The sequence below is a fragment of the Amborella trichopoda genome, chromosome 1 (genome assembly GCF_054954075.1).
Source record: "Amborella trichopoda isolate Santa Cruz 75 chromosome 1, AtrichopodaSantaCruz75HAP2 v2.0, whole genome shotgun sequence".
In the NCBI taxonomy this organism is placed as follows: Eukaryota; Viridiplantae; Streptophyta; class Magnoliopsida; order Amborellales; family Amborellaceae; genus Amborella; species Amborella trichopoda.
Window position 1 is genome coordinate 39,795,689 of NC_142336.1, and position 15,725 is coordinate 39,811,413.

General features: G+C 37.2%; 2 protein-coding genes across 11 annotated transcripts in view; one reads left to right on the top strand and one right to left on the bottom strand.

Moving 5' to 3' along the window:
- Positions 1 to 12,481, top strand: LOC18437501 (citrate synthase, glyoxysomal). 9 transcript variants are annotated; one of them, XR_016054162.1, is made up of 17 exons: positions 1 to 156; positions 298 to 383; positions 549 to 617; positions 967 to 1,237; positions 2,986 to 3,166; positions 3,310 to 3,395; positions 3,979 to 4,083; positions 6,799 to 6,861; positions 7,057 to 7,166; positions 9,960 to 10,079; positions 10,190 to 10,265; positions 10,359 to 10,432; positions 10,552 to 10,672; positions 11,325 to 11,422; positions 11,514 to 11,637; positions 11,731 to 11,886; positions 12,152 to 12,481. XR_016054162.1 is itself a non-coding variant. In XM_088864887.1 (16 exons), exons 4-16 carry the CDS (start codon positions 995 to 997, stop codon positions 12,281 to 12,283), a joined length of 1,533 nt encoding a protein of 510 aa, XP_088721013.1. In that variant the 5' UTR covers positions 1 to 156; positions 298 to 383; positions 549 to 617; positions 967 to 994; the 3' UTR covers positions 12,284 to 12,481. The 9 variants fall into 9 exon arrangements, 4 of the variants coding, with proteins under 4 accessions (XP_088721013.1, XP_011624600.1, XP_011624601.1 ...); XR_016054159.1 differs by lacking the exon at positions 549 to 617 and having other exon boundaries at positions 11,731 to 11,903; XR_016054153.1 differs by lacking the exon at positions 549 to 617.
- LOC18437502 (serine/threonine-protein phosphatase 4 regulatory subunit-like protein) overlaps positions 12,329 to 15,725 on the bottom strand; it is a 22,191-nt gene continuing 18,794 nt past the window's right edge. For both annotated transcript variants that reach the window (XM_011626297.3, XM_088864920.1), the window contains 3 exons: positions 13,396 to 13,448; positions 13,234 to 13,296; positions 12,329 to 13,014 (listed from right to left, as the gene is read on the bottom strand). In XM_011626297.3, the coding sequence (XP_011624599.1) occupies positions 12,589 to 13,014; positions 13,234 to 13,296; positions 13,396 to 13,448 (542 nt within the window). In that variant the 3' untranslated portion in view covers positions 12,329 to 12,588. The remainder of the gene's footprint in view (positions 13,015 to 13,233; positions 13,297 to 13,395; positions 13,449 to 15,725) is intronic.

The following is a 15,725-nucleotide window of genomic DNA, read 5'->3' on the forward strand; positions in this document are numbered from 1 at the left end:
TGGTGCCCCCACAAAAACTGATTCAAGATCAAACAACTGCCACGTCAGCATCTGCATAGACTAGCAGCCGAAAATCGCCATAAAAAGCAAGCAGAGCTCTTTACACCTTTTACCATAACTGCATATCCATAAGAGGAGGTAGACCCCTCATAAAAGGTACTTTTTTCTCTGCTTCATAAACCCTAATTTATAATTTTAGATTGCTTGACTGGTTATGGTTTTCAAATTTTAAGGATTTTGTGATTCTTCGGTTCTAGGGTTTCAAATTTCAATGCTCTACTGGAATTCTGTTTCCAGGGTTTCAAATTATTAATGGAAATGGCAGATTTTAATCAGTAGGGGGTGGCTTGTCGACTCGGAGACTACTTGCAAGCTTATTTCTGGTTTGCTTCTAGTTTCAAGATTTTTATGATTCTTTGGAAGTGAATTATTTTGGCGAATGGAAAGGGTTGATTGATTGATTTACAAGAGGAGAAAAGGGTTGTCTTTTTCTGATTTTTACTATTAGTTTTAGTTTTAGAGTTTGATGATTCTCCGTTTTTTTGAAGTGTTGTTGAAATTTGAAAGATTTGATCATTGCGCTTCAGCTGTAGCTCAGTCGTTATTCCTTGTTTTGCGTAAGTCTTAGCAGTTTTTCTATTGATCACAAACTTGTTTTGGTTGGAGTTTCCAATTCTGATTATGTGATTTCGATGTTCTCAAATGTTACTCAAATGGTAACTTTTAGCTTTGCTTCTTTCAATGTCGTAGGTAATTTTTTTTTTAGATTCAAGAGCCCACGCATCATCACATTTTTCTGGTTTATTTCCTTTGTAGAATATGAATATTCTTCTATTTTTATGTGTCAGATGAAATAAATATCTTCCATTGATCATTCTACTACAGCTAGTGCCGTCAGATTCTTGTTTATGTGACTGGAAATAGTTCTTGATGCAACTTCCATTTCCTATTCTCCTTACTTTTCAGTTTCAGGATCTATTTTGTGTTGCCACATATGGAAAATCCCAACCACGCTATAGCTAATGGAAGATTAGCAGTTATTTCTCGGCATTTGGCTCCTGGCAAAGGTGGATTTTCTTGTTCTCATGTGGGAGCTTCTGTTGCATCTGCTCAAGAGAGCGTGCCTCCACCTGGTAATCTGAGAGGAACCCTTACTGTTATCGATAACCGAACGGGCAAAAAGGTTGAAATTGAGGTTTCTGAGGAAGGAGCTATAAAAGCTACTGATTTCAAGAAGGTAAAGGACAAGCCATTCATGGGTGCTATATAAGTTGATTGAGTTTTGCACTGACTTTTTTGAGATGCTTTTGTAATGTTTCGTGGCCTAATTGCACTAGATTCAAACTTGTACTGATTTTGATCTTTATTGTTTTGCTGCTTTATTTAGATAAACCCGTCAGCTTCTTGGGCTATTTTGATTAGATTTTGGACTTGGTTGTTTACTATGTATTTTGTTAAATTTCTTTTGCAGTTTTTTCATGTATAATGTTTGTGAGTTGTTTTATGATCTAGTTCAAGCTGTGTTCATGTTCCAATATTTCTCTATACTTTCTTCTTTCCTTTGATCGTTAATATATATTCCAAATTTCATCCTAGAAGCATTCATCCTAGAATTTTTCTTTCTGTAACATTTTTACCAAGATTGAACCCTGGATGAGCCGTAAAGCCAAGAGAAACCACGAATAGAACTCGGTTGAGTGGCGTCTTAAATTTTTAAAAAATTGTGGAAGCAATGGATAAATATTGTCCATTTAATTTGGATTTTTTTACAATATCTTTGGGTAAGTAGATTTTTTTACACTTAATGAGTTTTTCTTTTCATGTAGACCTAGATTTATATATCTATATATATATATATAATTTTTTATTTTTTTATTTTTTTTGGGATTTTTCTAAAATGCCTCCAACCATAAATCAATGTTTTCTAGATCTAGCTTTTTTGGAGTTTTTCTGTTGCCTTTGATTTTATTTATCTTTTACAATTTTATTTGATTTTTGTTACTCGCCTTGGGCCAGAGCCAAGTGGCCTGAGGCAACTTAAAAAACATTGAATTTTACTCTTATACATCATGCAATCAATAAGGAAAATAGAAACTATATTAAACCTTCACAAATGACCCTAGTGCAATGTTTTCCTTACAGTAGATCCCACTCCTTTGCTCTCTCTCTCTCTCTCTCTCTCTCTCTCTCTCTTTCTTCTTGAAATAGCAGCCATTATCCGAACTACAGGTTTGTGTGAGAATAATCAGGAGTGCCATACTTTAGCTACTCTGATTTATACAAAGGTACAAATTAAAATAAGTGATTAACAACTTGCTAGGCTGACTCGGCTTTCCCGAGTTGGACCGGATTGGGACCCTAGTGATCCTGGAGGGATCTGGAAGAAGAAGCTAAAAAATTGGGCGAGTCTCCTTATCCCATGGTACCCTTTGTGATTTTTAGGCAAAATCAGCCTAGTCAGACCTAATACTTGGCTCATTTTGTGACGGACTTGGGCTTGGAACCTGGCTTGTCAGCGTTAGAAAAAACATGTGCCCAACTAATCAACAGAAAAAGCAAAAACTTTTGGGTGATATGAAGTCATTGTTTTTCAGGATATTTTTACTTTCTGCATTGTTTCTGCTCAATATATAATCTCTTGTATGTCACATTTAGTTTTTTTCTTTATATAGTCTTAATTAATGCTGAGCTGTCTTATATGTTGCAATATTTCTGAGGAAATTATCCTCTCATCATATCAATCCTATGGTATTCTAAAAGTTTATTTTGTAAGTATGTGCATCTTGAAGATCAGGATAAGCTGTCCTTGCTGACCAAGTAACAGTTAAGATATGCACTCCTTTTCAGAAAGCCTACTCTCGCATTGCACATGTTCAATATGTTCTTATTTAGCTGGACTTATGAGTAGCATGTTAGTGACATTCATTATTTTCATTTTTATACTGCCATGGAATTCTAATGTACTCTTGCATGTTGCAAATATAGCTGACTACTGGCAAGTATGACAAAGGTCTCAAACTTTATGATCCCGGCTATCTGAATACAGCACCTGTACGTTCTGCTATATCTTATATCGATGGAGATGAAGGGATTCTTAGATACAGAGGATACCCTATTGAGGAATTAGCTGAAAGCAGCACATATCTAGAGGTTGCCTATCTTTTGAGTAAGTTACTATATTTTTTGTATATGGTGATGTTGTGCATAGCAGCTGCCTCTTCTTTTCAGGTTTCTTGTATATTCTGAATTATTCTGAGAATCTTGGATTAAGGCATCCCGAAAGCATCTAATGCAATCCTTGTGTTTTAGTGTATGGAAACTTGCCTTCCCAAAACCAATTAGCAGACTGGGAATTTGCAATTTCACAACATTCAGCAGTTCCTCAAGGAATTCTGGTGAGTTCATGCTTTTGCTAATTAGATATGAAGCATCAAAATTTTGACATTCTACTCTTACTCCCACAACAAAAAAAAAAAAAAAAAAAAGGGAAAAAAAAAAGACGATCTACTCTTCTCCCTGGTTGCCTTGTGTCCTACGGGCTCGAATAATTGCTTACATAAGCTAGCTCATCTTGCTCCCGACACTGATTGGTGCTTTTAAATGTTCATATGCAAGTTCTCAAGAGATGTTGTTTGCACTCTGAAACAACCCTCCCTCCCCTGGGGGTCGGGATTTAGATGATAGCAATTCTCGCCTGATCTTGAAAAGTTAGAGAACATACATTTTGAGGGTATTCTTATTAGTTTTATTGTTGAATTTTAGATTTGGTTGTTTTTAGTCATTTTGTCATTACATTGTAAAGGAGGGGAAATTTGATAAACTGTGTTTCTTTAATCCTTTGGTTGAGGCTGCATTGTGCCTATGAATGTTTTGCTTGTTACATCCTCTTAATTAGTAAATTCCCGTAGCCTATTAAGATACACAAAATTCGTGGTTGTATTCTTATGCCGCTGATTATGTATAATTCTTCTCTTGTAGGATATCATACAGGCAATGCCTCATGATGCACACCCTATGGGTGTGCTTGTCTGTGCTATGAGCACTCTATCCGTGTTCCATCCTGATGCCAATCCAGCCTTGAGGGTAAGTAAGTGATATTAGCTAATTGGTTTTAATTTTCTACGAGCTTGTTTTGAATGATGTCTTTCACACCAGTTACTCAAACCATGGTAGAACTGCCTGTTGTGTAGCTGGTATTATTTCCATAAGTATGATTCTCAAGAGAAAAAAATTATGGCATTGCCTGTTATGGATGGATCAAGTTGTGATAAGTAGAAACTAAGATTACAAAACTCAGTGTTGAGTTAGGACTTCCCATAGGGGAATGCGGATTGGCTTATAAAGTCTGGAGTTGATCTGGTAAACTAATTAATTTGCTAAACAAGTAAGCCAATAACCTTTTTGTTCATGAATAACTCCTAATTAACTATCCTGTGGAGTCCTTTATTCTATGACCCAATTTTATTTTAAATCTTGTGCATGCATCTCTACTTGTCTATTTCATTGTGAACAACTAGTTTATAAGCAGTTTCTTATCATTGAGTTGAATGGAATTTTTTTTAAGTTTAAGCACTAATAGCAATCTAGAAACTTAATTGAATCCCACAACCTCTACTTCTTTCGAGAACTCGGATGATATAATGATTGACGCTCATAATTTTCATTCTGTTATGGTATACAAAGTTTATTCTTAGATTCGCTGGGATCGAACTGAGTGGTGCTCATCATACTACTATTTGGTTGCTGTAGATGCATGCGTTCTATTTCAAATTCAATCGTCTTCCTTTTTAAATATGACGTGGAGTACTGTCAATTCTTACTCCCTAGAGTGGTCTACACATTAGGGATGAGTTTGATGCCCATGCAATAACATTCTCTGAATCTCCTTCTATGACAATGGAGACGTTCTGGTGAGGATCGAGAAGCCTGACGCCCTCTAGTAGTGCCAAAGCTTCCACTGCATTTGAGTTGGCATGACCAATATGTTTTGATATAGAAGCGAGGGTGGAACCATAGTGGTCCCTGAGGATGGCTCCAATTCCCGCTGGTCCTGGTTTCCCAAAGGAGCATCCGTCGAAGTTGAGCTTAACTTGACCCGGGTTGGGAGGTCTCCACAGGGACGCCCGAGGTAGGCACTTTTGACTAAAAGAAGAATAGCTTCCCAATTCTGATAGATGGTCGAATTTGGTACTCCTTTGAAGCTTTTGTCGTTGGTTGCCCAGAAAACAACCGAAGATTTGATCTTGACAAAGATGCCTGACCGCGATGAGTATTCGCCCGGAAAATCCTATTGTTGCGCTCGATTCATAAAGCCCAAATAGTGGCAGCCATTGGGGACTTCCATGATAAAATGCCTGATTTAGGCCAGGGGAACGGTTGAAGGGAGTTTAGGATTTGAGGAACTGTAACTCTTTATCATGCTGTCATGTGCAATACTTGTATCTTCTTCAGATGACTGACTTCCAATAGCATTTGGTTCATCATGTAATAAGTTAAAATCCATTTTGTTAACAATGGTGCATGAGGGAGAATTTATCTGGGGTTTTTAGGCAGCAACCTGAACGTCTTCTCCTTCAAGTTTAGGAAACATTGGAGGATAACACATTTGGTTTCAGCAAAGGCTACATATTGAAAAATTATCATTCTCAAGTACATTTTGACCTTTGATTGACATAGATGTTTTTCTTTTTTATTTTTTTATTTTTTTGTGGTAACTGCTGCTCTACACTTGATAAAATCAACATATTGGGAAATCTGTAAGATGTTTTTTTTAAGGCATTAATACAATGCTATCATCCATCCAATTTGTTTATTTTTCTGTCCAGCGATTTGTGCCTCTCCAAGATCCTTCAAACGTGGTAGATGTGTGAGGAATGCAATATGAATCTCTGTGCTTATTATAATGAAACATATATTGTAAAAGCAATCTTCCTTCAGAGAATGACTATAATGACTAATCTACGCGAAATTCTTCAGTCCCTCGACTTTGACCCAATGTTCTATGGCGGTTGGCCTGTGGTAAAATGCCTGATTGCATGAAGTGATGTTTTCAAACATTTGGAATTTCCCTCTTCTGCAAACCAAGCTAACCACAATGTCCCTGCCTGGAACGCTTTTCCCTCCACTTGGTTTTCTGTGTTTTTATCTTTGGGGCAGGAATAAGAGTGCTCCATTTGCACATTGCTGGCCTCCTTTTGAGCTATCTCCAGTGTTTGCTTCTCCTCCATTGGTTTTTCCGAGATGAATCCTGTTGTTTCAGCTTTCCCTTGGAGTTGACCTTTTTTGCTTCTTGACATGGAGTGATTGGGGCATGTGTTTTGCCAATTTTCCATGTTTATGGCTGATTATGAATATGAATGGCACTCTGTTCTTATCAAACCGATGTACACTTCCATTCTAGGCAAAAGTTTTACAGTCTCTCGAAGTTCCTCCTCTAGGTCGACAGTAAGATATGCACATCCTGTTTTTCATCCCTTCCCTGTCCTGGTCAAATACTCTACTGATTGATAACTTTTCTCGAGCCCTCTTTGAGATGAAAGTAGGGGGAATGATGAAGTTATTCGTAAGTTACCTTGCCTAGTGCCTGTTAAGGTCCTCGCATTTAATATTTGTTTCTTTGTTTTCTCTTTCATGCATTGTTGTATGGTCTGATAAGTCCTCGTTGTTTATATAAACTTTTCTTGGTCATGGAAGTTGTTCAAATTTCCTTGTTTTGACGTTCAATTATATGTCCTGAGTCCCGGCAATGCATATTCATGCATTCATATAATATTTTCTGGTCTGGCTTCACTATCGCAGGGTCAGGATCTTTACCAGTCAAAGGCGATCAGGGACAAGCAGATAGCACGCTTACTTGGAAAGGTATTCTTTTGAACTGCAATTGTTTTTTTATAATTTTATCTGTTTTTTAATTATTTTATGCAAAGTCCTGTAAGTTCTTTCTGGAAATTTAACTGTCAGATAGCTGTATGTAGTATTAATATTCCTAGTTGTCAAGGTCAGTCAACCTATTTACATGAAAGTTTATGAATGAATGAATCTGCATCAAATGTGCAGGCGCCGACAATTGCAGCAGCAGCCTATTTGAGATTGGCAGGAAGGCCTCCAGTTCTTCCTTCCAGCAATCTTTCCTATTCAGAAAACTTCTTATACATGTTGGATTCACTGTGAGTTATGACTGTTTTTTCCTTCTAAGCTGATCTAAAACAAGTTCATATTTATGTTCTTTGTACTTATACTTCCTTTATCTTAAATAGGAACTCAAACCATTTCGATTACGGTATCCTTTATTTCTACTCACCATTGTTTTAGAAGATCAATGTGGTTGCAAAATGTCAAGTGCCTGAAGCACCACTATATATTCCTGCAAGCTCTAAAATTAGGCTAGGACTGCTTAAATTTATCAAAGTAAAGGACAACAATAGAAAAGAACGTCACTTTTCAGTTCCCGAATTGTTTGACACTTGGAGCAGGCATGTGCCATGCACAAATGTGACAACCAAGGTCAGATGACAACAAGAAATAATTGGGGGTCGGCTACACGAATTCAGATCTGCTAGCTCTATTAAAGGCCATACCCTCAGTGAGGTCATAAGTCTCCATATCTTTTTGGACTACTTCCAACCACCTCTTTTTGGACTTACCCCTTGCCCTTTTTCAGTACTTCCACTTAAACTAACTCGCACCACCTAAGAGGTGTTGTACTTGATTGGCGCCCCACACATGGCCAACCCACCTAAGTCTACTTTCTCTTATCTTATCGTTTATTGGTGCCACACCTAAATTCTCCCGAGTGGGATTCATTTCGAATTCTATCCCATTTTGTCTTGCCATTCATCCATCTCAACATCCTCTTCTTCGTTACATTCATTCTATGGGTATATTGTTTTTTGTTCGCCCAACATTCGGCCTCATAGACCAAAGCTGGGCTCACAACTATCCTTTAGAACTTGCCCTTCAGCTTCATTGGTATGTGGCGATCACATAAAATTATAGTTGCACATCTCCACTTCGTCCACCCAACTTTAATTTTGTATGCAACATTTACCTCAATCTCTCCATTTTCTTGGATATTGAAAATGCAGTTTTTTTTTTACTTCGTGGCTGTCAATCTTAACTACTTCCTCATCTCTACTCCTATTATTACTAAACTTGCAATGTGACTTTGTAAATATAGTATAAAACTTTGTACTTATAGTGTAAAAGGATTACAATGTTTATGTATATCAAAATTTGTTCCCAGCATGGAACTACAAAAAAAAACACAAACAAACGATTTTCAGGATCTTGCTGAAGCATTCAGTTCATTTCAAGGACCTGGAAATAACAAAGCATTATTCACAACACTGTCTTTTACTGACCATCTGCTACCACGTTAGCCTTGTGACATACATACTTGCAAGAAACTTCTAAGGTGCTAGAAATGTCAAAAATTCGATTGTACAGTTGCTTCAAATGTCAGGGACAGGGAGCCTCCGTCAGTGTCCAACTAATGATGTTTACCTCAAGAGCATTTCCCCAGCGGCATTTAAACAATTTCAGGCCCTCCAACAGTGCCACCGCCTCCACCTTAGTGAAGTTAGTGCCTATAGGGCCTGAAGAAGACTGTAAGGGATCAGGTGTGTCAATTCCCTCCCACGCTAGCCGAGCCTAGGTTGCCAAAGACCAACCATCAAAGTATAATTTGATTAGACCAGGAGGCAGGGGTGACTACAGGTTAGATCTTGGAGAATCTTTTGACCTTGCATCTTGATGGAGGCCCCAAATTTGTGCAAAATATGCCAAAGATGAGCCAAAGAAAACCTTATGGTTTCTGGCCCAGAAAGTCTTAGTTCATTTCTATTATTGTTTTGCTTGACACTTTTTATTTATGAGTTTATTGTGGAAACCAACGTGAGAAATAGCATGAGAGAAGGAGAGAGGATTTGAAGAAATAGGAGATGAGAGCTTGTAGGAGACGGAGGGAAGAAGGATTTTGTAAGAAGGGAGGAGACAAGGTGAGGAGTAAGAACTTGTGATTTTTTTAAAAGCAAGATTTTAGAGCATGTAAGAGTTAACATAAGCAAAACTTGTAGGAAGATAATACTACTTTCTAGAATAAAAAATTGAGCCTTTGCCTACCTATCTGAAATCTCTATCAGGTTTCATTTTAGCATGGCTCAACCATAAATGCCCTCAAGTTGTATTAATCCTAATTTTAGGAGAGGTGCAACAGGGGTAAATTTCATATCAAATGAAGTTTGAATATGAAAGTAGATTCTTTCAACCGTGATTCTCTCCTACTATCTGACATGGGTATTAAAATTAATACCTCGATCTCCCCATTAAGAGTTATAAAAAGGAAGGTATTTTAAGGTCAAAATTTAGTAGTAGGGTTTTCTATAATTACCATAAGAATCATGCATGTAAAAAACTATAAATTTGAGGTGTATTGTTATTTTGTTTGAGAGTTCAATGTCCCTTTGCATTCCTGTGAAGTTGCTTGTACACGTGTTTTAAATTTGTCCTTTGTAATTACTAATTAGTTGTTCGTAAATATGGTTTTAGCAAAAGTTCATTTGATGGCATGTCAGTGAAATCACATATTACATGATGGCATGAGAACATATCACGTTTTCTCAATCTGACTTGTGTGTGTTGTACGATTCGCTTCTATGAATGCTGGGCCTAAATATACATGCAAGTTAATATATTGCACATAAGTAGATATATGTTTAAAATTCAGGATTGGTATAAATATCGATACTGTATTTATCAAAAATAAAATATCCATACTGTCCAAGTTCATGCGTGCAATCTCTCTTTCTCTCTCTCTCTCTCTCTCTCTCTCTCTCTGCACAGTGAAATAGAAATACAAGTACAAAAATAAGATGCACCATTAATGCTTGATTGAGGAAATGCTCTATGAATCCAAATGGACGTGAACTTGGTATCCTCTTGTTGGCTTTTGTGGCTTGCAGGGGTAATAGATCTTACAAACCCAATCCTCGACTAGCCCGAGTCCTTGACATTCTCTTCATACTCCATGCTGAGCATGAAATGAACTGCTCTACTTCTGCTGCAAGACATCTTGCCTCTAGGTAATTCAAAATGTCTTCTCTCCCACTGCGGACCTGGTTTTTTTCTATTGCTTTACAGTGGACTGCAGTCCACAAAACTATATGCACTTGTGATGCTTTTGTATATGCAGTGGTGTGGATGTCTATACGGCACTTGCTGGAGCTGTTGGAGCATTATATGGTCCTCTTCATGGGGGAGCAAATGAGGCATGTAAATAATCCTTCTATTTTATGCTCTCTCTCTCTCTCTCTCCACACACACAGACTGACAGGAATCTAGATTTGATTTGTGCACTGCAGGCTGTCTTAAAAATGCTTAGCGAGATTGGAACTGTTGAGAACATTCCGGAGTTCATAGAAGGTGTGAAGAACAGGTGGGTTCATTGACTTGTATCTTTTGGTCATGGGGGCATACCATGCATTGTTTGCCTTCACCAATTTTTTTTTTCTGTTCTTCTCAAATGTCATTTTTCTCTTATAATCTCTTTTGCAGGAAGCGAAAAATGTCGGGCTTTGGGCATCGTGTATACAAAAACTACGATCCTCGGGCTAAGGTCATACGCAAATTGTCTGAGGAGGTCTTCTCAATTGTTGGGCGTGATCCTCTAATTGAGGTAGAATTCTGTGCTGTATTAAAATATATTTCATCGTATTTAAGTAAATTTTAAAAAAAAATTGTAAGTGGGAAAAAAGAGATTTTCCTTTTTTTAAATAAAATGGAGCTCCTCAATAAATGCTGCACTACAGTTAATTGTTTATCCAGTCGATTGAGATTTTTGATGATTGCATTTGAGATATTGAATATATATCTGATGTTTTGATATGGTTCATTTTATAAATAAATTCATAACATTTCTAGTCTCTATATTGCTTTATTGAATCTTAAATAACACTTGTAAATTACGATTCTTCAAAGGATTGATTTGTGAAAAATGTACATTTACATTGAAGTAATTTATGTTGTGACTTTGTAAGGTTTACTTGGGAGAGTTCAAATGTCATTCGGTATGTATCTATTGTATCTTCTAGAAAACCTTATTAAATGCGACAGTTTTTTTATTTTTTATTTTTTAAAATTTTTTTGGTAAGAAAGCAAGTTAAATTTGAAAAAAGCAAACTCTGCGTTACTCATTTTTCGGAAAATCAGTTTATGAATTTCACTTTTGGAAAGAAAGCCTTGGATTTTTCTGTGAAAGCCATTTACAGCTATGAGAACGAACAAAATTTCCTATGTTTTAGATACTCATCAATTGTGTTGCTTTTCAGGTGGCTGTAGCTTTGGAGAAAGCTGCCCTTTCAGATGACTACTTTATCAAGAGGAAGCTGTATCCAAATGTTGATTTCTACTCCGGTTTAATCTATAGGTATGTTATGACATTCATTCTATTATAGCCATGCAAAGTGTACCATGAATAATGAAGAGCTCCTTACGTGAGAACTAGTTTTGTGAATCAGGGCCATGGGCTTTCCGCCAGAGTTCTTCACGGTCCTCTTTGCAATCCCGCGAATGGCAGGTTACCTGGCCCATTGGCGTGAGTCTCTTGATGATCCTGATACAAAGATCATGAGACCTCAACAGGTAGAATTGATTGATTCCATAATGTCATTGTGACATTGGCTTTGGTTTAATCACATACGAATGCTGGTTAATGTTGGCTGCGCTGCATTGTAGATGAATCTGGAAGTTCACATTCCACGAATTTACTTAAAAAAGTTTTACGTGCTGCATTTCTTCGTCGTTATTTGAATTTCATGTCGAATGTAGAAGTTACTCGAATTCCTTGCAGTAAGACATTGTGTACTCTACGATCCCTCGGAACTTATTTCAGTAAGAATTCATATTGGGTGGGTCTCAAGTGCATCACTTTTTTTGCCTTATTAATCCAGCCTGCTTCTAGAATAATTGGAGTATTCCAACCTCCTGAAAAGCATCCCAATATTTAATTTGATCATTTGATTTTTAGTAAAATAGGTGTGAGTTCTAAGATCAACTCATCTGAAAACCGAGACTTACTGTACCTGAGTTTCTTTGAGAAATATGATCCTGTTTCATATTTGTGTTGCTGAGCTCTTTATTAATTTGATGTTTTCAGGTCTATACTGGTGTTTGGCTCCGGCACTATATGCCGTTAAAGGAAAGACTAGCTGCATCTGAAGCCGACAGGCTCGGCCAAGTATCCATCTCAAATGCAACGAGGCGACGGTTGGCAGGATCAGGGGTATAAAGCCAGTATGATGATGGAGAGTTCTTATGCCCTAATGATGGAAAGTTTGCCAAAAATAAAATTCTTATGCTCTTTTTATTTAGCACTTGAGCAGGTCTTGAAGGACCATTGTAATCCAGCAACACTCAAAAAAACAATACCATTGTGATTTTCAGAGAAATAAAAGTATATTAAATAAAGCTACATGATTATAACAAATTGCATTCCATATGGCTTTATGGCTTCTGTTTATATAGTTATTGTTTTCCAAGTTAAGAACGCGAATAGGAGCACTGGGATCTCTCTCTCTCTCTCTCTCTCTCGTATTAAGAGCTTGGACCCTGCTTGATATCTTCATTTTTAGGAAAGGATTCATCTGGTAGCTCAGGAAAACTCTTCTTTATCTCTTCGCTTGCAGGGAGAGATTCGTCTGAAGAAATGGGAAAATTCTTCTTGATATCTTCACTAGCGGGAAGAGATTTATCTGAAAGGTTGAAGGTGTTTTCTGGCTGGGGTACTTCCTCTGACATTTCACTTTGGTTTGTGTCTGACCTCTCTTCATTGGCAACTTCTGTGGCATCAATCATTTCTTCATCAGTAAATCCAACGATGGTTGCACCTCCATTTTGTATTGGAATAGATACTTCCACTATGTGTTCTAGTTTGGTTTCTTGCACTCTTTCAAATTTCAGACTTGCCATGGAGGGGTATGGTTCGGTGCACATGGTTAGGGTTGAAGTCACAGACAGATTCTGGTTGGAAAAAAATCACATGTATCAGACCGAAAAAATAATAGGTCGACTTGGCACTTTTTATTTTGAATGTTAAATTCTTGAACAGTAACGGCTAGGAATGGAACCAAGGCTTCACGCTGTTGTATCCCACCACCCCTAACCACCTAGACCTTGGGTCCATTCCATTTCCGGGTGATGTCTAATGTTGCACTTGAATGAAAGAGAGAGAGAGAGAACCTTTTCAAGTGCTAAAGCAAGTTTCGAAAGGTTGGGGTATATTCTTTGGGGGTTTAACAAGATCTGCATGATGACAACACAAATAAAATGGCTCCATTCGTTAGAACACCGAATCTGTAATCTATTCAGATTAATGAAGGTGGAATTATGCATGAGAATCACCTCGCAAAGCCTTTGGAGAGTAAATGGAGGACCCTCCACATAGTTGAGTAGTGCTACAAAGTTGAACCCAAAGATCATGAAAAACAAGTTCACGTCATACGGGGAAAACATATTATTAAATAATACATTAATTTCTAATTCGTGATTAACTTTTAAAAAAAAAAGATATAGAATATATTAATTCTGAAATCAGTATTTCAGCATGCATAACATATATATATCTAGCTAATCTTTCTCTGTGGCGCTACCCAATATAAAAGATCGTGGTGTTTCCTGGCCATCTGATCTAAATGAATGGATAGGTCAGCAACAATCCAAATGTCAAAATAAGCTAGAAAATGCTTTGCTCTCAACTGTCCAATCTTTGACAGGATGATTGCGAGCACATCTAAGGAGGTCAATTTCATTAATTTTTCTATAAATCACATTGTGCTCAAAATTAAATCACATTGTGTTCAAAATTTTGGGTATACATACTTCTTGCCATCACGCTGTAAAAAAATAATTTTCACAATAATTTTACAAAAAATAAAATGACTAAAATACTCATGAAACTTTTAAGGGTATTTTGATCATTTAATTTTTATCGAGTTATTTTTATATTTTTATAATTGCGTCTCTTTTTTTAATATGTTTAACTATTCTATTTATAAGAAAAGAGGTTACAAGAAAGCAAAGAGGTCACCCACAAGCCTGTGGCTCCAGCCGAAAAATAGACTTACCAAGGAATGGTAGCCCTATACAAAAAATGGGGTTACATCATATAAGTTAACCCAAGTAATATAGACAAAATACAGGGAATCATATAAGTTAACCCAAGTAATATAGACAAAAAATACAGGGAAACAAGCAGCGATATCTCAAAAGTCAGGCTGTGCTACTGAGGGCTCCGTCGTTAGCTAGGGTGCCCGCCAGGGTGTTGGATTTTCCTCCATGTATGCTCCCAGGAGACATACAACTTGGAGAGTGCATCATGACACTTGTATAGGGTTTTGACCATTTTTATAAGTGCATCATGACACACCTTGGAAATTTCATCTTGATTCTATATTTTAAATGAATAATAAAATGCAAAATGTGACGGGTGACTCAACTGATACATCAAGATCGGACAAATAGGAAATACTAGCCACAAATCCTTGTATGTGGGTGGCACCACAGTTTATATATATGAGCGTGCATGAAATTCCGCAAGAAGAGCTTTTGTATTCAAATCTTGGCCATGCATCATGCAACAAGATTTCAGCATTTTAAGTAGTGGGATTACGAAGGAACAAATAAATATACCCCACACCACAAAGAATACAAAGTACTGTGCATATTCATGCTCAACCATCTGGGTGCATGCATCTACAGACAAAGTTACTATCCTAATATCATGAACAGATCATCATGGAGAAACCTCTTTTTTTACTTTATTTCCATTATAGTTTGACATGCAGTAAACATATGGGTTCAAGTTAATAGGAGAAAACTACATGTCTTAGGCAACATATATCAGAGATAATGCTACAATGAATAAAGAGAGGAAATTTCATTCAACTCTTCATTAAGACAAATACACAGGAAACAGAATCCAGCAAAGCAATTGCCTTATTCGTCCCTTGTTAGGCCATAGGTTCATCAAAGCATATCAAAATAAGTATGAGAACACCTCAAACATCAAAGATAGTGCCAATGTCTTTCAGATATATCAGAACTCTCGGACCCACACATGTGACTGCACTCAACCATATTGCAATGCATTTGTAACTTTTTTCTGCACCTTCATTCCTATGACATACCACTAGTTTGACTCATTTTTCTTTGGTCAACTATATCTTCAAGGTTTGTATTTCAAGGCAAATTCTCTTGAGTTTTAAAGTATGGGATATTAATCATGATTGTATCACCACAACTCCACAAACTATTGTCACCTACCTCCGATCCTACTAATTGTGGATTTGTATAAGACCACCTTTCATTGAATAAGAGATGTTAAGCTTTTATCAACCTGGCGTCGAGCTATTTTTCTGCAGGACCTCTCCCACAGTATCGTCACCACAGTAGAGTTTAACCACCAAGTTCTGGTTCCTCTATACCAAGGGCACCAGAATATCGAACCATGAACAAAAACAGGCATGAGAGAAGCATATTGGCTAGTGATTGTTGATTGTGAGGCCCCAATTTTGGATTGCAAGGGACACCAAAGGAAACCTCCCTCTGCCCTTCCATCCCTTGGATATATAGAGAGGTAGGAGCTTTTGGTTTTTCCATGTTGTCAAACACAAACAATTGAACAATGAAAATAGATGGCGTGTGACTAATCACATTGATTGGGTAATTAGGGA